We start from the raw sequence: 24,206 nt of genomic DNA on the forward strand, positions 1-24,206 counted from the left end.
GAACACCAATGATAACCAAATTAACTTCTGACTTGGAAACTGGGAAGACAACATGACCAGACATCGTGAACACACACACAAATTGAACACGCATTGGCAAAACCATTAGGTTTCGCCATCGGCACCTACTGGCTTTGCCAATGGTTCTACCCATGCAAGCACTTTTTTCTCTGTTTGTCAATTTGAGTTAGTTTAACCGTGCAGTTGGGAGGGAGTAACATAGGGGAAGAGGAAGAAACGGGGGGGGGGAGCAACACGGAGTGGGGGAAGCAACAGGAGGGGATGAATAGAAACAGCTGGTAATAATGGGTAAGCAACAAATGAGGGCAGCCTCTTGGTGGAGGAAAGCAACACAGAGGGGGAAGCAACACGTGGGGGGCACAGATGGGGGTACGCAAAATGGAGTTCTTCAGTAAAGAACATGGAGGGGGAGCAAATAGAGAGATAGGAAAATAAGGGGATCAAAGGAACGAGAAAGAGAGCTATGTGGAGGTGAAAGTAGAAGCCCACGCGATAAAGCAGCATGGTGGGTGGAATAGGCATACAAGGGCAGGGGGGAGCACATGGGCAGCGAGCAAAGGGGAGACAGCGGGAAAACATAGGTTCTCTAGTCAAGTGATTAAACAAAAAGAAAATAGTATCACCTGAAAACGGAGCAAAGGAATAACAGAAGTAATGGGTCCATGCTCCAGGACAGGGCCAAACCCAGGAAGAGAAAGTGAGGCCACATGTGCTAATCAGAAAAAAGCAAACGAGAGTGACAATGAACCAAGCAAATGTAAGTAATGGGCAGGCTCTAAACCCATTATAAGGTAACAAAATGTCATGCAACAGCGATGTCAGAGTTGAAACCTGAAAACGAACGCTCGAACTTCTTCAGTGGAACCAAAACAGTGATCCTAGTACTTGAGTGTAAGCGTGGCAGGGGACTGCAAGGGGGGGAAGAGGGGGGTTACAAAGTTTGTCAGGCCATGTAAAGAGTGGTCTTTCTCTCTGCAGTAAGGAGATTAAATAAACAAAACTAGTAACTGCATGAGAAAAATATTTATTTATTATATTTCAACACATAATTCTCCTGGTTTAAAGATGTTGCCACAACCCAGATACATGTCAAACAGCCTTTTCTAAAGATAATTTAGGTATTGTAAGAAATTGGGTAATTTATGAGGGGGAGAAAGCCCCACTCAGGAAACAACCACAATCATTGTAAGGGTGAACCAAAAAAAGGCACTGAATTAACTTATGCTTAGCCATCTGTCAGTTTGGCACAAAAGAAGTCAGGCTTAATTTAGACGCAAAGTTTATAGTATTTAGGCAGTACACAAACCGTTATTAAGTAAAAACAGCACAAGAAAATTCCCAAATCAATTTATAAACAGAGTAAAATGTAATTAATTAAATGACACTAAAACGAATTAAGCCTAATCAGTAGAACCTGGAGTTATGAATTTATTTAGTGCACAATAGCACCTAAAAGATCAAAGTGCCAACCATGGGTATCAAGTTGCACGAGACCTGGTCAAAGACAAAAGTTAATGCAGACAGCGATGAAGCACGAGTCAGACAAATTAGGTGGATTGGGCGCGTGCTCGGCTTAACTTTGGACTTAGAAGAAATTCGTAAGAAAAGTGCCTGAGCAGGGCGAGTTCAGTGGGGCAAGGCAGCAGTCGTTGTCTACGAAGGAGGCGTTTTTGCCAGGGAGCAGCAGGACGAGGTCGCAGTGAACATTTTTACCTTTCGACTTTGTCAATTTTTTGGAAGTTGAAAAGTTCCAGCAGGATAAATGCCGACTGTGGCCTTTCGTAATTGCTTTCAAAGCCCCTTCACCACTGCAAATCTGACACCTGCTGACCTGTCCAATGGCTAATCCATTCTCTTCCCTCCTCTGCCATACCATGATGACAGTTACCTTCATTGATATATGATATCTAATATGTGTGTAACAGGTATATTATTAATGTATGTAGCATGTACTGTCCTGTTCCCAGTCTTCATTCATCTGTTCCAAGTGTGGAGAAGTGTGGCTCGATGGTTAGAGCAGCAGACCCTGATGCAGAGGTCTAACCCGGGACCAGGGTTCAATTCCCGCCTCGGCGGGTCTTGGCCTCAAAATTCCACGGACCTGATAATTCTCACCTCGGTGCCTATTCCAATCATGGAGTCCCCCTCTGCAACTCTGGGCAATAGCTTGCTTAATCTCCACAACGGACCCCACAACGCTAAGGATGCCTGGCCTCCACCTTGGGGGTGCCCAGGAGTGGACGCCTCACAGGGAAAGCCAGGATGGGTTCCACAGCGGTATTCCTACAAGCGCCTTGAGACCCTTGCGGGTGAGTAGTGCGCTATACAAGTATCAATTTACATTTACATTTTCCAATTCCATAAACCTTATGGCTTTATGTAACTTCCGATTTTGTCCTTACATACCACCTGCTTCATAAGTATGAAGTACCTTGTAGAAAATGACATTGCTTCACTTAAATACAAATATAGAATACAACAATTTGAACAACAGGCAAGCAGTAAAATAAGACTGGCCTTACCTCCATTTCATACATAGGTGGTCCCAGAATATCCTTCAACGCATGGTGATCTACTAGTATTGGCATCTCAGGTGGCAGTGCCAGGGCAGCAGAGTCACTGACAGATTCCATTTTTGAATCTTCTGGAACATGCTCCCTAGATTCTAAAACATGACAAAAAAGAAGCTTTGACAAAGATTTACAGCTGTATCCTCAAACAGTCACGTTATAACGACACTAGGTGCATGAGGACGGAAGATGAGACCAGTAGTCTCATGGCAAACCTCGACAGAATTATTCTGACAAATCAGTATTTTACTATGCAATAAAGGGAAAAGTCAAGACAAAAAATTTTCAACAAACGTAATGGGAAAAAAAAGAAATTGAGTTTCCAATCCTGGCTGTAATGTACCTTAATGTTTGTGAGGAACGTTTGTGCTATACAGTGATTTCTAGGATTTCTGGTATTAAGTAAGCATGTTTGATTTAGATTTTGAAAAACATGATTAAAGTTGTATACAAAGTTACCTAAAATCAACCAGTCACCCTAATGTGCTTGAAAAAACAGGCCATTGCAAATGTTTGTAATGAGATGATATTTATTTTACTAGAGCCTACAAATATTGGAAAGCCTCTATGAACAATTTCTAATTTGTTTTCACCGTCAATTTGATTGCGACTTTCAACACCGGTGTTGCATTTCTACGAATGTGTCTTTACATCCTCCTCAAATAAAGGCTTTTGAAAGAGGGTACTGACAGTGGTTGCTAATTTAAGAAACTCTACACTTTAATCACAAGAAGTGATGCTGAAATAAAAGACCTGTATATAGACAGTCTATTCTATTTTATATATATGAGTTTGCCATCATCATAAATGAGATCCTATATCGAGGATGTGCCTTGTTTCCCTGACATACATGCCATTTTTAAATAAAAAACACAATTCTCATCATATCCCCATAACCAGAAATGTTTCAGCAACTAAACTAAATAGCATTGTAGAAGAAAATACCATTTGATGCAGAAAAACTGGTAAACCTCAGAATCATTTCCACTTCTCCTTCCAGAGAACTCTGGCCATATGCATCCAAAATTCTTGGGATAACTGTACTAGATAGCACTCAGACGCAAGTTCAACAGACCAAGTGAGCAAAGGTCTACACACTACAGATGGAGACAATACTGTTGTGCTATTATCAACAGTTTCTTATGGATAGCTACCAATACAATAGACTACCCAGATATAATTAACAAGGCAGCAGAGCCACAGAATACAGTACTTCACAGATATCATCATGGAAACAATGACATAAATAAATGATATAAAAAAAGGAATACACCACAAAACACTCAAAATGACCACGAACATCATCATACAGCAGGGAAAACTGGCACAATTTCCAGGCACTGATACATGAAGCTAAGCTTTTATGAAAGTGCATTTTCACAATATACTGTATACAATAAAAACAGACTTAAGCCTCAGGGAAAACGACACCTGCTGGAACTGCAACAGGGAAAAGGGAGACCTAACCCACCTCATCTTCTACTGCCCCAAAATTAAACACTTCTGAGAAAAAATCTTTGTTTTCATAAAAAAAGCGATGGGGTGCACACTAAAGCCAGAGTTCGCTACCATTACCACAGTATTCATGACCACGGTGTGAGAAGTTAGCCTGGCATATGAGGTCCACTAGTTCTAGTGGGCACCTTGCACCAGTCTAATCCACCCTTATTGATGGTGGTTGTAAAGTCAACCTATCCTAGTGGTAGCATGAATCAGGCTAAGACTTCAGTAGGCCAGTTAAGCAAGTTGTTTTACCATATATAATCCCTTGAATACCAAATGAAAGGACACCACACAAGGTATATATATCAAACATATATGTATTTAATCTAAACACAACCCCTCTGCACTCTTTATGAGGTCAGAGGTAAAAATACAATACAAGTCACACATTTAATATACGATAAGTTGCACAGTATACGTTCTGCCCTAGGGGCCTCACAAACCATATACTAAGAAAGTGGTATAAGTACCACGTGAGAGTTAGAAAGCAGGCCTGGGGTCTGTGGAATCGCTGGGGCTACACTAAACAACCAAAGGTTAGGAAGTAGGAGACCCACGGGAGCCGCGTGCAGTGTCTAAACACAGGCGCGGGTTCCCTTTGACTTTCTATGGAGATCGTAAAAGATACAAAGTTACAATTTAAGGACACTTCCGGATGGACTAGGATGGAACCCTTTTAAACTAGGACACTTCGAGAGTCAAGACTCCCGGGAGCACCGGAGTACTCGTGTTACCTCATCCAGGGAAGCCGGGTGCATAGGTGTCTTTTCGTGTCGGGTTTCGTCGTCGTTTTCTATGGAGAGCTGCAAAGAAGTGCTGCAGGCCACCAGAGGGAAAAGTGTCCAGGTGGATCCAAGGGTGGATCGGAGATGTGAAGAACCTGAAAGCAGAGTGGACAGAGTCTGGGTCACTAGCCAGTGACCGGGAAGGTACCAGGAAGGAACCAGGCGATGCCGGGTGCTTGAAGGTAATGAAGGTGAGTTTGTCTCTTCGGCCACGAGGTCCAGGAGGCATCGACGATGACCAGGCGCTGGATTCGAGCTGTCCCACGATGGATCTAGATGACTGCGGTGTCGGTATCCGGATTGGACGTAACAAGCCTTGGCAACCGCAACCCATGCAGGATGTCGAGATTGGCTCTGTTGCAGACCAATAAGGTCTGTGGCGCTTCTTCTTTTCAGGAAAGCTGGAGCAAGCCTTGAGCAACCAGGAAAGCAAGTTAGATTCAAGATGGCGACTTCAGGGGGCTCACTAGCCAAGGAGCAAGGAACCGGGAAGACGCGTCGAGCTCAAATGCAAAGGCGGGGCCCACGGGACACTCGCGGAGTGTGGGGGCCTGGGCTTCGGTGCAAATGGTGCTCGGGGCTGGGGCTTCTCGTACCCCAATGCACAACTTACTGAGGCTTCAGGAAAGGAGTGCAGGTAGCAAAATGCAGGATGTCAAAGATGTCCGGACCCACGTCTCTCATGTCCGCCACGGGTCTCAGCTTTGCTGTGGATGTGGGTCGGGGTCGGGGTCAGAGAAGTCTGGAAGTCCAGTTCTTGAGCCGCAGAGTCTTCGGGTTCCGACGGGAGCCTTGAAACTGCAGACCGGCAAAGTTGCTGTTGGTGCCTGTTTGCACAGGGTGGTCACTCCTTGGCCACAAGGGAGATGTCTTCCGTCTTCCAGTCAGAATGGAATGTCGAAGGTCCAAGATATGTCTTTCAAAGATTCGTCCAGGATAATCTAAAGTCCCAGGGACACAGCTCCTATACTTATACTACGAAAGGGGGCTGGATTACCTGACTAGGTCCCTCCTATGGGTGGACCTGAGAAGGGGGTGATTACACCCCTTTCCCTTTGTCCAGTTTCGCGCCAGAGCTGAGGCTGGAGTGCCCCAGCAACTGGTTTGAACCGGGCTATGCATGGAGCACTTTGTGTGCCCCAGGCAGTGTCTAGATGCATTCACTGAGTGCAGCCCTCCCTGCCCCAATACACAAAACCCCTGTCTGGGGAGGTGCTGGCACCTCCCTGGACAGGAAACCTATTGTCCAGGCTTCCCCTGCCGGAGTTTCGTCCAGCATCAGGAGGTCAGACTCGTGTCTGTGACAGCAGCATCCATTTTGTGATGCTGAGGCTCCGTTTAACTTTAACCGGGTAAAGCAGTAACTTACATGTCTTTTCCCTCTAGAAGGGTGGAATGCTACCCCCGCCACCAGAATTGGCGGGGGGGGGGTAGGATTCCAAAGTGTTTGACACCTTACACAACATGTTTTGATAAAGCCAAACCAAAGTTAGCATTAACCGCGAGGATTATAATGCACTTAAGAGTATATGGCATGGCTATTTCATAGAACAGCTATAAGGAGATGGTTCCGAAAGCTGCAGAGGGGCTCAGCTCATGCTAGGGCACCCTCTCATATAAAACCAAGCACTCTACCTCCAGGATTGTCGAGGCCTACCATAGGAGTGGCTTATAGGTGTATATGTGTCTATATGTAAAGGTAGATATAGGTATACTATATCGAAGTAAGGGGTGATTACACCACCTTACCCAGGCTGTGTGAACAGACCTGTGGTGTCAGTTTGGAAGGCAAACCAGGGGTGGTGCAATACATGCTGCAGCCCCTGGTAGGCTTAGGGTGCACCTATGCCCTGGGTACCTATGGTACACTATACAGGGGCTCACAAGGGTGACCCAATAACCAATCTAATATGCACCTAAAGTACACGGTATCAATTTAGAGAGAGGACAGCTGGGCTGTGGGTCTGATTAGCATGCCCACAGCCACATTAAAGTCGAAAAACCAGAGAATCACAGCAAAAAGTGGGGGTGACCATAGGAAGCAGACCCTACTCTCCTACACACGGCACTCGACTCTCAACACGACAGGGACCTGCTAGACCTACTACTGACCTCAGCTGTGAAACTGGCCCTAGCCAACTGGAAGGATACAGCAAAGACATCTTTCAAGGGCTGGCTCAATTGGGTGACATACCTCAGGGGCGCTGATAGCATCGCACTACAAAACTCACTCTGGAGACCAGCTACTAGGGGGATGTGGAAACTGCTGGACGAGTATCTGAACCCCTATGAACCCCCGTGAAAGCCCTAGGAGGGGGGCGACTGCCTGCAAAACATAGTAATACAAGACCAGATTGAGCCTAGGCTGTTGTAAAAGTAGTTTCCTTGTAGATATCTTCTCCATCTCTTATCTTCCTTTCCTACTCTTCCACCTGTCCTTAATCTTCTAACAAGACAACAGAATGGGGTACAGTATAACATGCATATCAAATGTAACCAAAAGAACTATAACCAAGATTGACTTGTACCTTGTAGCTGGAAAACGAATGTACCTGTATGGAAAACTCAATAAAATACTTTGAAATAAAAAAAAAGAGAATGAAACAAACAAGTTAATTACCATTGGTAGCGCTTTTCCTGGTGGATACTCTAACCTCAGATTCTTCACCTTTAGAATATACCCAGGCTCCACACTGGATCTGGAAGATTTTTCAGCATACCGCTGCGTGCCGACAAGTGGCACCGTTCAGCTAAATGTAGACCCGGCTCCGTCCCGGAAGGGATGACTGGAGCGCCTTACCACGCTCCCTTCGTCTCCAAAGGACATGGACGTCTGTTTTTCTTGACACTGTCTGCACCCTCAGACAAAGAGCTTAGAATTTTTATTTTGCCAGTGTACAGATCTCAAATACAGTACCTTTTTAGATTGAAAAGTCCATTTCACAGAACGGGGTGGCAGGAGGGTGGTGAGGAATCTGCAGGTACCAAAGGAAGCAACATGTTCATCTGATGGTTACTTCTAAACACAAATTCCTCATCTTTAGAACAGATACCAAACCAGTACCTCCCCAGTGGTGGGTCGGTGGAATGACTCAGATCAAATAGTCCTGCAGGACCGAAAGGGCAAAAAGCCCTTCCTGTGAGACTTGTTGTGCAGGCGATAATGCTTTGTGAACATGTGCATTGACGCCCACATTGCAACCTGGCCTATATCCAGGACAAGAACTTCACATGCCAGCACAGTAATAGTAACCATGGCCCCAGTGTAATAGGCCCTCAATCCTTCCAGGGCCAACTTCTAGGCCAACGCACAGCTGGTCTTAAAGTAGTGGACGGTTCACCTTCATAAAGTCCTCTTCTGCACTGACTCTCCTTCCTTTGTCCTACAAGAGAACCCCACAATGAGCTGATTGTCCACCCAATTGTCCCGGAAAGTCCAACAATGCTCTTTGGAACTATCAATGTAGCGATCAATGTAAAAGCTCAAAGCTCTTCTGGGAGTCCAAATTATGGAATGGGTTCTGTGCACTCTGTGTCACTGGAACCAAGCTATACCTGACTGATGAGCCCTAATACAGACCAAACCGGTCTTGGGTTGCTTGTGCTTGGCTTAAGGGAGAACTTGACTTGGCAGTTTCAAGCTAGACTGTTCTTATATGAGCAGGATCAAGATTGATTTGCAAATGGCTGGGTCCAAACTGAGATGGCATGGTGTGCAAAACAATGATGAACTGGAATGCAGCAACAAATAATCGCCACTGGCTGAAACTAATTAAATCATTCTCTCCGTCACATTTTTTAATCCTCTAGGGTAAAGCCGGTCTTGTAGTGCTAAACATGCAAGCCCTGTCCAAAGACATTCATGAGGGATGCCTGGACCTCACCTGAGAATCCCATGGATCTCATTCACCATGCCAGTCCCTACTTCTCTACCTAAACAGTAGGTCATGTCCAAGCATAATAGTATCACCTATTTGGACATATCCTAGGTCCAGGCCATCCCAAACGGTCTGCGCCAAGTTGGTGTGGAATTCCTCTGGGACAGCTTGGAAGATCTCTGCAACTACATCCGATAAAGCATATGAGTACCTACCCAGAAAACCACAGACATTGACTAACTCATGAGCGAGGCTAGCTGAAATTATTTTTTCTGAATGCCTCAATTCTTTTTGACTCTCTGTTCGTGTGGTGGGTTGTAGGGAAAGAATTGAGACTAGCCCTGCTAGTGGGTGCCTGTACTACCACGCTCTCAGAAGTAGGGTGCTGCATTAGGGTCAACTGGAGCAGGTCTATGATGTTGTGCAACCTGCCAGTTCACAGGTGGGCATCAACAGGGTTTGGCCCAAAAGCCCACGAGGGTGTCTATCAGGGCTTTGTTGAAGGGCAACAAGGACTCGGATGTGGTCTGCTGACCAGGTTGTAATCCTTCAGTGAGAATGTTGGTTTTCATCTAACATGGTAATTGTTAGTCCAGGACCTCAGCCACACATCTTGTGACTACAGCGAGTGAGGTGGTCTCTTCCAAGAGGAGAACCCAGCAATGCGTCAGTGGTAGTGTCCAAACCAATGGCCTCTTGTGGATCTAATTAAATTGTGGTCGTAATTCATCACCATCAAAAGCTGGTTGATTCTTCAGAATCTGATCCCAAAAATTGTTTTACTGCTGAAGGATGGCTCTTAAGCAAAGTCACTGTTGTATCGTACTCAGAATAGAGAGGGGCTTGTCGTGTTGAAATTGTTCCAGGTGCGACTTCAGTCCAGGTCTAGACAGATTCAGGTCAGAGTCGGACAGGATAATAGGAGTGTGTAAGGGCAGCATGGATTGTGCTGCCAGAAGTGGAGTTGAAGCTGGATTCGGAGCTGAACCCGAAGCAGGTTCAGGTAGGACAGGCAGCACTGAGTGGACCTGCCGCCAGTAACCTGACTGGAGGCTGCTTTGGATCTGTGAGGCCTGAAGGTATGTCACAGGGAGCTGGCAGAAAGCAAAAGATTCATAATATAGCCTTCTTAACTCTTTCGACGCTATTGACGGAATCGTTCCGTCACGCCCCTCGGGTGGGCTGTGCTCATGACGGAACGGTTCCGTCACGGCCCGCTCGCTGCTGATTTCGCACCTGCGCGGCGCGTTTCATTAAGCAGGCGGGCCGTGACGGAACAGTTCCGTCACAAGCACAGCTCACCCGCGAGCCGTGACGGAACGGTTCTGTCACCCACGCAGGTGAGCCGCGCGCCCCCCGCGCCCCCGCGACCGTTAGCGCTCCGGCGGAATAGCCGCCGCAGCGAAGGGGTTAATGCCTCCATCTGTTGTGGCGTAGCCCCTGGAAATTCAGTGTGCAGTGGGATCAGGTGCGGAATCAGTTACTCACAAGGGGACCGGGACCTATGCTGAGGAGCACCTTGGCATCCTCGCAACTTTCTCAGGAAAGTAGCAAGAATGGGATGAAATCACTTGGACTTCTTGTAGTTCTTTTTGGACATTGACTTACCCAAAGACTATGGCCACTACGACAACCTGTTGCGACAACAGGTTTTTACTCTTGACTTCGAGCGGGATTTATGCAACTTGCTGTGTTGAACGGAAACATACAGCTGGGTTTTGTGATCTTCTCATGACTTAGAGCCTTGACCCAAACCCAGACCTGATATACACCTTATGAGGATCTACCATACACATATGCTTGTAACAGTCCCTACAAGGTTTAAACCCAGTAGTTTCAGAAGGGAACACAAGCTAGCTCCAGATCTATGTGCGAATAAAGGAACTGACATCAGTGTGCTCGGGTGGTATTTATATGTGGCTCCAGTAGACACATTCAGGGCAGAGCAAGGTCGATGTGGAGCTGGCTGACGCCACCTATCGGCGCGCGGGGACAATGCTGAAAAATCTTCTTGATCCAGTCAAGCGTCTGGGTATATTCTAATGGTGGGAAATCTGTGGTTAAAAGCACCCATCTTAACAGAAAGCTAAAACCAAACTATTCCTTTAAGAGAGAGTAATATCCACTTTTTTGGATGAAAAGTATATATTTTTTCCCCAATAGAGACTAAAGAAAGTAAACCAAATCCAATTTCGCTACCAAGTACTAAGCTACTGTAGTACACACATTAAAACTCACTATACTGAATTTTTTCAACCGTGTGCATAGTATGGTACCAGTCAGCGCTCAAACTCAATCATTCGCCAAGTTTAACAACTAACATTAAAGGAGGAGAAAGAGGAATCAATCTACGAAATCCCTACTCAAGCCCCTGATTCGCAAGAAATTAAAATTGGCATCCAGCCAAATTCAGGACCAATATCCACAGAGCCAATCACTAAACCACAATTTAATACAATCACAAGGCAGATCAACATTAATTCAAGAAGCACAAGCATGAAATAAATTCTGTATCACTCTCGGGATGATACATTTATCGATATGCAGTTTTAGATAGATTCCATACACATCAGGCACTGGTGCAATCACTATCAAATCAGCAGTTTATTTCTCTAGCTAAAAGGAAAAAAGGATTTAGAGCTTTCTTAATCCAGTCTAACAATCTAAATGCCTCAGGAACCAAACCCGTCAGCATTTGGAGTAACATGAATAAGTACTCCTCAAGTCAAAAGCAGATGTTAAACAATATGTAGTAAAAACAAACAGCACCACTAGCCCTGCCTACCTCAAGCAATGGGCAGTTTAAAAATATAAGAAACCTAAATCAAGAAGCGATTGATTTTAAGGGTCTAAGCCCAAGGATCTGAGAATATGAAGTGCCCTCCTAAAGACAGGTATTATCTTAAATAATTTTAACTTCCTTGTTACATTATGTTACAGTTGGTCAAATAAATTCTTGGACCAATGCGTCTCTCCTGTTGAGTGTAGGCATGTCAGTCCTGAAGTTCACAGGTTAAAATTCTAAATCCACTTACCCTTGCAGCCCACAAAGGTTACTTAAAAGGGTACCACATGGTTGGGTAAAAGTGGCACCTACAGTTCCTTAGGGCTCGGTCTGTTGCAGAAGAACAAGTTACTTACCTTCAGTAACAATGTATCTGTAAGAGACATATATTAGTTATAGATTCCTTACCTTAGAATTAACCCCAGGCGTCAGACTGGATCCGGAGAATTTTTCTCTTAGCAGTACCCATGCGCGTCGGTAGGTAGCGTCGGTCGACTCTATGTCCGTCGGCGGGGTCACCAATATGACGTTGTGATGTCTACTTAGATGCCGCTCCTGCGCGTTGACGTCAGTTCTGACACGACTTTTCACACCAGAAGTGCAGAGCCATGCGAGACACTGACCACTGGTGCACATAATGAGGGCCCTGGATGAGAGCTGCTATCCCTAGAAGTCAGTTCTCAGAACGGGGAGGATGGGTGGGCAGTAAGAAATCTATAACTAATATAGGTCTCTTACAGATCCATTGTTACCGAAGGTAACTAACTTGTTCATCTGAAAGTTATAGATTCCTTACCTTAGAATAGATACCCCAGCAATGCCAACCCCCGGAGGTTGGTCTGCGAACTAAGTTCACACCAGAAAGTCCTGGAGAACGGAACGGCCAAAAAAGCGGTCTCTCTGGACTTGGCTAGCCAGGCAATAATGTTTGGTGAACATGTGCAAGGATGCCCACGTTGCTGCCTGGCAGATGTCAGTGAGGGGAACTCCATGTCCCAAAGCAGGGGAGGCTACCGTCTCCCTGGTAGAGTGGCACGCAGTCCCACTGGAGGCTCCTTTTTCACCAATGAATAGCAGATTTTGATGCATAGAAAAACCCATCGAGGGATGGTGCGTTTTTGTACGGCCCGACCTTTCTTAACCAACGATGAGTTGATCTTCTTCCCGGAAATCTTTAGTGTGGTCAAGGTAGAAGGATAGCGCACTTTTTGGGTCCAGGCGGTGGAGTCTCTCCTCCTCTTTGGAAGAGTACAGAGGCGGGATGAAGGTGGGCAAAGTGATGGTCGGACCTACTTTGGGTAGAAAAGAGGGCCAAGTGCGAAGGACCACTGTATCTGGATGGAATGCAATAAAAGGAGGCTTTTAGGACAGACCAAGAAAAATTGAAGGAGGCCCCCTTAACTGTCAACTTTGGGACAGGGGAGATAGCTTTAGAAATCCAAAAAACGTCCCACAGTTTTACCACAAGATGAGTAGGAAATGGAATAGTAATGTTTAGTACGTTTTGCAATGTTTAGCAATACCAATCACACACTTCTACAAATTACCAAGGGGTGAAATACAAATCATAAACCAAGTATTATACTCAGTAGACCACCAACAATTGTAAATTTTATGCCAATGAAGCACACAATTCGTCAGATGTAAAAAACAAATCAGAAGATAGTTTTTTAGAAAAAAAAAATATATTTTTTTGTCTATTTATTCAAAAGAAAAACACATTATCAACACAATTGTAACAAATCATTAAAAAACATACATGTGGTATGTCAAAACATTTCATGAAAAGCATTTAAAATCACATAACATAAGCATTAAGTTAAAAGGTTCAAAGGAACAAGGGTCGACGCGGCGTTTCGGTTACAGGTAAACAATAGACAACCTTCTTCAGGACCAAGTTCTTAATGGTTTTAGTGACCTCCAAATAAATCCAGGAAGGCACAGGGCCGGTACTATGATCCGGTAGTGAGCTGGGATAGGTTCTCACTATTGTCACATATGTCGTAGTGGTATCTTGAGATTGTTTAGAAATGGGACTCGTTATGGAAGTAGGAGCCACCGATATAAATCTTCTGTATTGCCAGATTTGAATGACTGGCAGTTGTATATAATACACGTGCTTTTCAGTATGCTTGTGTATCAGCTTTTAACGTTCATTTCGTGGTGGGGATTATCCTGCCACTGAGTCTGGGGCTTTCAATTCGGCCTCCCTGCTCCTACTACCGTCACAGTGCGTCCTCCGGATACCGGAGGACGCACTGTGACGGTAGTAGGAGCAGGGAGGCCGAATTGAAAGCCCCAGACTCAGTGGCAGGATAATCCCCACCACGAAATGAACGTTAAAAGCTGATACACAAGCATACTGAAAAGCACGTGTATTATATACAACTGCCAGTCATTCAAATCTGGCAATACAGAAGATTTATATCGGTGGCTCCTACTTCCATAACGAGTCCCATTTCTAAACAATCTCAAGATACCACTACGACATATGTGACAATAGTGAGAACCTATCCCAGCTCACTACCGGATCATAGTACCGGCCCTGTGCCTTCCTGGATTTATTTGGAGGTCACTAAAACCATTAAGAACTTGGTCCTGAAGAAGGTTGTCTATTGTTTACCTGTAACCGAAACGCCGCGTCGACCCTTGTTCCTTTGAACCTTTTAACTTAATGCTTATGTTATGTGATTTTAAATGCTTTTCATGAAATGTTTTGACATACCACATGTATGTTTTTTAATGATTTGTTACAATTGTGTTGATAATGTGTTTTTCTTTTGAATAAATAGACAAAAAAATATATATATTTTTTCTAAAAAACTATCTTCTGATTTGTTTTTTACATCTGACGAATTGTGTGCTTCATTGGCATAAAATTTACAATTGTTGGTGGTCTACTGAGTATAATACTTGGTTTATGATTTGTATTTCACCCCTTGGTAATTTGTAGAAGTGTGTGATTGGTATTGCTAAACATTGCAAAACGTACTAAACATTACTATTCCATTTCCTACTCATCTTGTGGTAAAACTGTGGGACGTTTTTTGGATTTCTAAAGCTTTTAGGACAGAGCCTGAAGCTCACTCACCCTGCGAGCAGAGGTGATGGCGAGCAGGAAGGCAGTCTTCAAAGTAAGAAGTCGAATAGGACAGTTATTTAGTGGCTTGAAGGGACACAAGGTGAGTTAGGAAAAGATTCAAGTTCCATTGGGGAATTTTGAAAGGAGAAGGAGGAATGAGATGAGTATTGCCCTTTAAGAATCTCTTTACAATAGGGGACTTGAAAAGAGAAGGCTGATCAGGAAGGCGAAGACAGGCAGATATGGCCGAGAGGTAGCCTTTAAGAGTGCCCAAGGCAGAGCCCTGCTGGGCTAAAGAAAGGATGAACAAGAGGACCTCAGAAAGTGGAGCAGAGAGGGAATCCACAGCCTTGCCACAAATTTGTTCCATCTACAGGTGTATACTGTTTTGGTGAAGGAGCACCTGGCTGCCAAGATGACGTTACATACTTCGGGAGGAAGGTCAAAAGCTGTCAACTGTCGCCGCTCAACCTCCACGCTAGGACGAGGAGACTGGACAGGTTCGAGGAGGACTGTCTCCTCCTGCTGTGACAAGAGATCCTCCGGAAGAGGCAGTCTGATCGGAGGATCGATGGCCATGCTCAAGAGCTCTGGGTACCAGACTCTTTGTGCCCAGTCCAGACCACAAGAATGACTTGGGCCCGGTCATGCTTGATCTTCTTCAGCACTCTGGGCAGAAGTGGTACAGGTGGAAAGGCGTACAGGAGGCAACAATTCCACTTGAAACGAAAAGCTATGCCGAGCGCATGCCGCCTTGGAAATTACAATGCACAGAACTGCTGACACTGCGCGTTCTCTTCGGTGGATAACAGATCTAACCAAGGCTCTCCCCACTGCTGAAGAGACCTTCCACCACCTCAGAGTGAAGACGCCATTTGTGTCCCATCGTGCACCAATGGCTGAGTTTGTCCACTCTGGCATTCAGAGAACCTGCCATGGGTTGAACCACCAGGGATATGCCCTGATGTTCCAGCCATGTCCAAAGGGGAAGAGCCTCTTGACATAGGGTCTACGACCCCACCTCAGACTGTTTGTTGCAGTACCACATGGCGGTGGTGTTGTCTGTGAACACCTGCACAACTCTACCTTTGACAGAAGGAAGGAATGCCTTCAGTGCAAGACGGATCACCAGGAGCTCCAAAAGGTTGATGTGGAGATCGACTCCGCCGAAGACCAGAGACCTCTGATCTCCACCTCTCCCAGGTGACTGCCCCATCACAGAAGTGACGCATCCATCACTACTGTCAACCTTGGTTGGGGAAGGTGAGTGATCGGCCACGCACAGGCTAGGCAGCTTGCATGAACCAGTGACTAGACTGGTTCGAAAGTGGTGGGGCACCCCTTCCGTAGCCACAAAAGGGGTGAAAAGCAGACTGCTTGGGGTGAGAGATTGCCGAGAGGCCCAAGGATCTGTCTGTAGCCCTAGAATCCTTGAAGCGCTCGAGCGCAGAGCCTACCTTGTCACCGGAAAGGCGACTGCCATCAAAGAGCATGTCCAGTAAGGTGGATAGGTCATCCCCAGGAATGCCAGACGTCCTCAACCAGGCGTAGCGCCTCAGGGCTACAGACATTGAAACCGTTCTGCCCAGTGAGTTGGCGGTATCCAGCCCACATTTGATGGTGAATTTAGCTGCGTCTCTACCCTCTGCCACTCCAATGGGGAGAACGGCCCGGGCCTCCTCCAGCCACTGTGGCAGAACTTGTGCAACCGTTTCTAACACTGTATGGGTAGAACGGCCCAAGAGGTATGCAGTATTCACCAACAGCAGTCAACTGCAGTGCCATGATGGCGGAAGAAAACATCTTCTTCCCAAGGTGGTCCAGCTTCATGGATTCCCTACCTGAGGGAGCAGAAGGGAATGCGCCCTTAGAGGACGAGGCTTAGATTACCAAACTCTCGGGGTCGGTGGTGGGAGAAGAAAAGTGGGTTGCCCGGGGCTTGGCTGTGGCGTTGGGCAATCATCCTGTCCACAGGAGCCTCTGTGCTGAGCTTGTACCAAGTGCCCAGTAGACGTCGGTGAGAGCTTCACTGAACAGCAGAAGGAGGTCCGAAGATGCCACCGCAGGTTGAAGTACCTCTGTCAGGAGGTTAGTCCTGACTGCCACAGTAGGAAGCTCCAGGCTCAAGGCCTCAGCCGCCCTACGCAAAACCACTGCATATGAGTCTCCCTCCTACGTACCCATGGTAGGGGGGGAGAGCATGCCATGGTCTGGAGAGGTATCCAGACCACTAAAGTCTCCCAAGTCCTCTCCCCAGTCCGGCTCTTCAAGCTGGTCAGCCAGAGGGTCCACAGACCCCTTCCAGTCCTCATCTGGTTGCCATTCAGGCCTGAAAGGAACACCAGGGATGAACAGAGGCACAAACGTGCCTTCCGACGCCGGTTTCGACGTTGACCGACGTCGGACAGGCGCTGTGTCCAAGTGGGGGGTGAGGCTGGGGTCGGCGTCAGGGGCATCATTGCTTGGATCGGCGCCAGGGAAGGCACTGTGAGGTCGACCAGCGTCAATCCAGATCCAGGCCTGGTTCCTCGGGGTGGGGCTCCGGAGCCAGGGCCGCCGGCATCGAAGGCCCAGGGTACCCAGCCGAGACCGAGGAGCCTGAAGGCATGCCGGCAGAGTCAGGCTGCCCAAAGATGCTGTGAAACGCTTCGTAGATAGCTCGAAGCTGGGCAGGGGATGCTCCGGCACCGGGAAAGGTATGGAAACTCAGAGCTGTCCCTGGAGCAGGCTCTGAAGGCGGAGCTGGATAGCGACAACCCTCCGGGTCCCATGTCGCCTCAGCTGGCCGACAGGGAGAAGGTGAAGAGAGATTCTGCTTCTTCCCTTTCTTCTTGTGCTTCGACTTACCCCAATATCTCAAAGTCTTGGACGACGAATGGGGGTGGTAGCTCTGCAATCAGTCCCAAGACCTTCCTCTCGACCAGGACCTCGAGCGACGCAGAGCCGACTGCCGGGCCTCCAACAACTTTCAGAACTGCTCCGGCAAAGATTTCGGGTTCATGGCCTGGCGGTCGGAGCACGACTTCAGGTCGTGGTCACGCTCCAGGCACCAAAGGCACACAAGGTGGGTGTCCGTAACCGACACTAGGTGGTTACAGGCCTCGCACGGTTTAAACCCGGTCCGACGATGGGACATCCATCATACGCCAGGAGTCAATAGACTCAAAAAGAAGTTGACAAAAGTTCAGAAAAAGTTTCGTCAAAAAGGGTCTACGCAGGTGTCAAAAAAGAAAGAACTGCCGTCAGCGCGCAGGGGCGGCGTCTAAGTAGACATCGCAATGTCATCCTGGTGACCATGACATCGACGACAGACGTGGAGTTGACTGACGCCACCTATCGACGTGCAGGGGTACTGCCCAGAGAAAAATTCCCTGGATCCAGTCTGAAGCCTGTGGGTAATTATAAGGTAAGGAATCTATAACTAATAGTCTCTTTCAGATAGTGCTATATTTTTGATAAACAATTCAATTGATTTTCAAGTTGCATACAACACAATACAACAAATAAAACATATAATTACACCTGCATCCAGCATAACCTTTCATGAGCCACCCTCCATGTATCGATAGCAATGTGAGATATCGAAGCATCTAAGGCATAGTAGTGCAACCATATGCCCCATATCTGGGAGTAATGGGAGTGTTTCTATCGGCGACCCCTGCTGATGTATATGAAGTTTTCAAGTTGTGTAAACCAGCCCATTCCCCAGTGTCCCTCCTGAAAGCAGGCGGAGCGTGTGATCTCTATTTCCGGGCTGTGTCTCACTTTGCCACCACCACTGCCTTTCCAACCAGAGATCGATCCCTGCGAGTGTTCCCGACCCTGTCTAGTATGCCCAGGAGTGCCAGTACAGTTGTAAGAGGAATGTGGGTGTTTAGTATCTGGTTTAAAACATTCATTATGTGTTGCCAATAGGACACGGTGGGAGAGCATTGCCATACAACATGATAAAAATGAGCCCTGGCGAAGGGGCATATGGGACATTCCGTGGTCGGTGATCCACCAGCCTGCCGCAGCCGAAGAGGGGTGAGATGTGGCAAGGGAATAATTGAGCTCTAGGAGTCAGAGCCTCGAGAATATTGTTATTTCTAGAGGGACCATTTAGGCTAGGGTCCAGTCAGTATCGTCCAGTGGCCCAACCCAATCCTCCCATTTCTGTCTTAGTGATAGGAATCCACCTGGGGCATTTACCATCAATGTGCAATAGATTTGAGGTATCCCCCTTTTACCTGCCCACCTACTAATACCTTCGCTTCAAGAGGGCTATGTTTGGGGAGTGTGGAGATCTGAGATTTGTTAAGCTGATGTATTTGTTAAATTTTGTTTTGGAGAGTAAGAAGTGGGTCTGTAGATTTTGAAAGGTACCCACTGCAGCGCCAAAGCAAATATCCCCAAGGGGTGTAATGCCAATCCTGTCCCATTTGGTAAAACCCTGTAGTTGGCCATGTGTGCGAGGTGGCAGCCCTGCCACAGTGGTGTCTGGCATGTCAACATTTTCCCCCACCCTATGCTCCTGGATGACTCCTGCCGTACAGCCACGGTGGTGACCTCAAGAAGGGTGGTGGGAATCGTGTTGTCATATAGGATCCCCAACAGTCGGTCAAGCCCGAGATGCGAAAGTTCGGTTCAGCAAGCTGGGTCGTCCCATACTCCTGTTTGCCAGTCATTGATAATCAGCAATTGCATGGCTCTTATGTAAAGCTAGAAGTCTGCCATACTTAAATTCCATCGTAGATCGACTTTCTCAGTTTTTCGTGGGCTATACATAGAGGGCGGTGGAACCAGATGAAGAAGCAAAACGTGGAAGCCAGATTGCAAAACCAGCGATCTGGGATACCAAGGGGAAAGTTTTATAGAACAAAGATATTTCAGGAGCATCCTCAATTTAACTATGCCCACTTTTTTGGGGATCTGTTGAGGCAGTGCCTCCCAGCGCTGGAGGTCTGTCTTTGCCTGTTGCTTCAGGGAGTTAAGATTGAGGTCCCACGTCTCAGGATGGTCTCTAGATAAATAGACCCCCAGGTATTTAAAGCTTGTGTTGCAGATTTGCATAGTTGCCTGCCACGTTTCTACATCACCTTCCCTCCCAAGGGGAACCAGTAGGGATTTCCTCAGGTTTATCCGAAAGCCCAAGGCTTGCTCATAGATGTCTAGTATTTCCATACACTTGGGACCAGATGTTTGAGGAGACGAGAGGCAGAGCAGAATATTGTCCACATAAGGCGCAAACCTGTCTTCAATGCCTCCCGCCCTTTCCCAGCTCACCACTCTGACATCACAGTGTACCAGTCGCTCCAGGGGCTCAAACATGAGGGCTTGGATCTAAGCGAATATCTTAACCTCTGCACTGAGCAATGGAATGGGCCTGTACGAGGAACATTGGTTCCTGGGGAATCATGGCTTGGGTATGACCAACATTGGTGGCTAGATCAATGTTGGGGGAAGCTCACCGTGCTCTGCTGCCTCCTGAAACAGATGGAGAAGATGGGTAGCAAACTGGGTGGAGTATCTAAAGTAGTATTCTGTAGGGAAGCCACCAGGATGGGTGTCTTATCAGACTTCAGGCCGTGGACTGGGTCTGTAATTTCGTTCTCTGTGATCGGGCCATCAGGGGCTGCCCAATCTGCTGGGAAGCATTGCGAGTGGGATGTTGTCTAGGATTGAGTGTTGGCTTTCACAGGGTGGGGACTTCCGGGAGGGCATAGAGCGATTCAAAGTAGGCAGCAAAGGCCGAGGCAATGTCAATGGATTTAGTAGCTGAGGGGCAGGGATCATTAAGTATTTCTGGGATTATACGGGGTGCCTTATACCCTGTGACCAGCCAGTACAGCAGTTTCCTGGACTGATCACTGTGCTCATAGCCCTTCTGGATAGAAGCCATCCAACATCGGGAAGCTCCTCCATGGCCATTTGTCAGAGGACCCCCTTTGCCATTGTCTACTGACGGATAAGGAACTCACCCAGGCGTTCATTATGCAGGCGCTCGAGATCCAAAACACGGGTATTATTTAGACTATGGCTTGTGCCTTCCCTTGTTTGGTCTTTCAAATATGATTTGTGGCAATCTCTCAAATGGTGGCTTTACCAGCCACTAAAAACATGCCTGGAGAATTTACTGCGCCCTTGTTGAGTTTGAAGTAGTACTCTAATTACTGGGGAGTAGTCTGATATCCCCCTACGATATATGTCTGCCATGGTGACCTGCAGCAAGGAAGTAGCAGGAAAGATTATGAGAGCTACATGTGAGAGCAATTTGTGTGATGCCAATGTGTGGATGTATTCTCTCCCAGAGGGATGCCAGGTTCTCCAGCTATCACAGAAGCCAAGTGCCTGCAACCAGTCCATTTGTCTATTAGCGTGTGTCAGGTGATCTGCCGCTGGGGTGCCCGAGACATCTAGATCGGACCTCAAAGTAGTATTAAAGTTGCCCCCAATCACCGTTGTACCTTGCAACATCTGAGAGAGAATGTGAGTCATTGGGGCTAGGCTCTATTTACGCAGGTGGGGTTGGATGTATATGCTGAGGAAGCCGTAGTGTTTCCCTCTAGAAGGTCCTCCACCCCATGTATCTGCCCAAGAGATCAGCCATTGAGGCAGTCACTAAGAGCGGCAGGTTCCTATGAAGGAGGATCGCCTACCCCCATCTCCCTCCCCCCACCTTCGGAACCACGAGCAAATCTGGCGTGGTACACCCTGACATAGCCGTAGTGTAGGAGGAATGGGCAGTGTGGCCCCATCAAGTGGGTATTATGAAGCATCAGGATAAGGGGCTTGCGGCGTTTGGTGTACTGTTGGACTCAACAGAAAGAACAAGTTACTTACCTTCGGTAACGCTTTTTCTGGTAGGTACAGTATATGCCTGTGGATTCCTCACCTTGTTTCCTCACCTTGTGAATATCCCCTTGCGTCAGCAACATTCGGAAATTCTTTTTGTAGCTTTGCGCCGATGTGGACGACGTCACAGAGGCACGGCATCGCGCGCGACTCCGCTGATGTCACCGACACCATAATAGGCCCACGCCGGCGTGATGACATCAGTTCCGCCCTTTTTTCCGTGCCTTCGAGGCACACGGATGGACCGACAACAGTAGATATATATATACACACAGTATACAATATTCAAGATAACACACACAGTGTAAAGACAATGCAGCAATTCAATAAGAATAACATATATACATTAAAACATTGCCATAATCTAAGGTATAGAAGAGTGGACAACGGGAAGGCGGGTGGGCATGTGAGGAATCCACAGGCAGATACTGTATCTACCATAAAAAGTGTTACCGAAGGTAAGTAACTTGTTCTTCTGATAGATACATCTGCCAGTGGATTCCTCACCTTGTGAATAGAGTCCCACAGCAGTCCCCACTCCCGGAGGAGGATATCCACTCTCCTATACCAGAAAATCCTGGAGGACAGAACGCGCAAAGTGGCCGTCCCTCCTCACTTCGGAATCCAAGCAGTAATGCTTCGCAAAAGTGTGGAGGGAAGCCCAAGTCGCCACCCTACAAATGTCCTCTACAGGTACACCCCTAGACAAAGCAGATGTAGAAGGCTTTGCTCTAGTAAAGTGAGCCCTTATACCCTCTGGAGGTTCCTTACCCGCCAGGGAGTAGTAGATCTTGATGCATAGAATGATCCAACTTGAAAGTGTGCGCTTGTGCACAGCTCTTCCTTTCTTGCAGCCAGCAAATCCAACAAACAGCTGGTCATCCACCCTGAACTCTCTAGTTCTGTCCAGGTAGAGGCTCACCGCCCTCTTAGGGTCCAGGCGGTGAAGCCGCTCCTCCTCCTTGGAAGGGTGAGGGGGAGGATAGAAGGTAGGAAGGGTAATAGACTGTCCTAGATGGAAAGGAGTTACCACCTTAGGCAGAAAAGCAGCCCTGGTCCTAAGAACCATTTGTTCAGCATGAATGGTCAAGAATGGGGGCTTCGAACTAAGAGCTTGAAGCTCACTTACCCTCCTTGCCGAGGTAATAGCAACCAGGAAGACTGTCTTAAAAGACAAAAGTCTCAAGGGACACTTGTGCAAAGGTTCGAAAGGAGAACCCATCAAGAAAGTAAGCACCAGATTTAAGTCCCATTGAGGCACAATAAAGGGAGTAGGAGGAAATTTATTAGTAAGGCCCTTCAAAAATCTTAAAACCACAGGAGATTTAAACAATGACGGCTGATCCGGCAAACAGAGAAATGCCGACAAAGCCGAAAGATAACCCTTGACTGTGGCAACAGCTAACCCTTGCTGTGCCAGAGACAGAGCAAACTGCAGTATATCAGACAAACGAGCCTTCAATGGGTCAGCAGATTTCTCTCCACACCAAGTGACAAATTTAGACCATCTGTATGAATAGATTGATTTGGTGGAGTCACGCCTGGCCGAAAGAATGACATCCACCACATCATGTGGGAGAAAAAAGGAATTCAGGTTGCCCAGTTCAATCTCCAGGCATGAAGGTGTAAGGTCTGGAGGTGGGGGTGTAGAACCGGCCCCTCCATCTGAGAGAGGAGATCTGCCCTGAATGGGAGACGGAGCGGCGGGCACGAGGAGAGGTGGAGAAGATCTGTGTATCACACCCTTCTTGGCCAATCCGGGGCGACCATTAGGACTTGGGCCTGGTCTTGGCGAATCTTCCTCAGAACACGAGGAATCAAGGGTATGGGATGAAACGCGTAAAGGAGTTGCGAGTCCCAACTCAACTGAAACGCGTCCCCCAAAGCTCCCTGCATCGGCTACTGGAGACCGCAGAATGACGGGCAGTGAGCATTCTCGTGTGTGGCGAACAGGTCCACCTGAGGAGTCCCCCACGTCCGAAAGACGTGACGAACTACCTCCGGATGGAGCCTCCACTCGTGGTTGGCTGAGAACTGCAGACTGAGGCTGTCTGCACACACGTTCAGAACTCCGGCCAGATGATTTGCCATCAGACAAATCTGATGGTCCTGAACTCAGGACCAGAGACGCAGAGCCTCTCTGCAGAGACACTGCAACCCTACTCCTCCCCGTTTGTTGACATACCACATCGCGGTGGTGTTGTCCGTCAGGACTTGGACCGACCGACCGCGAAGGGAAGGGAGAAAGGCCTTGAGTGCCAAACGTATCGCCCGCAATTCCAGAAGGTTGATGTGAAGCAACCTTTCCTCTGGAGACCAAAGACCTTTGACCTCCAGATCCCCCAGATGAGCACCCCACCCTAGAGTTATCACTGTGGCCACAGCTGGAGGCAGTTGAAAAGGCTTCCCTTGAGACAGGTTGCCTTCCACTCCCCACCAAGTCAGATCCGCTGCAGTTTCTCTGGAGATCCTCACAGACTCCCTGAGATCTCCGTTGTGTTGATACCACTGCCTGCGGAGGCACCACTGGAGTGCCCTCATGTGCCAGTGTGCATTGTTGACCAACAGAATGCAGGAAGCCATTAGACCGAGCAGGCAAAGGACCTTCAGGACTGGAACGACCGCTTCATTGAAAAATAAAGGAATCAACTCCTGTATGTCGCGAATCCTTTGAGGAGGAGTGAATGCACGGCACACAGTTGTATCCAGTACCGCATCTATGAGCAGGTTGCGCTGGGAGGGCACAAG

At 47.4% G+C, this 24,206-nt stretch overlaps 1 protein-coding gene across 1 annotated transcript in view; it reads right to left on the reverse strand.

The window, feature by feature from the left end:
• The window catches only part of LONP2 (lon peptidase 2, peroxisomal), an 805,754-nt gene that overhangs the window by 121,245 nt on the left and 660,303 nt on the right, over positions 1-24,206 (reverse strand). Inside the window, exon 12 of the mRNA XM_086945449.1 lies at positions 2,544-2,686. Within this exon, the coding sequence (XP_086801575.1) occupies positions 2,544-2,686 (143 nt within the window). The remainder of the gene's footprint in view (positions 1-2,543; positions 2,687-24,206) is intronic.

This window comes from Lissotriton vulgaris, chromosome 12, assembly GCF_964263255.1.
Source record: "Lissotriton vulgaris chromosome 12, aLisVul1.2, whole genome shotgun sequence".
NCBI lineage: Eukaryota > Metazoa > Chordata > Amphibia > Caudata > Salamandridae > Lissotriton > Lissotriton vulgaris.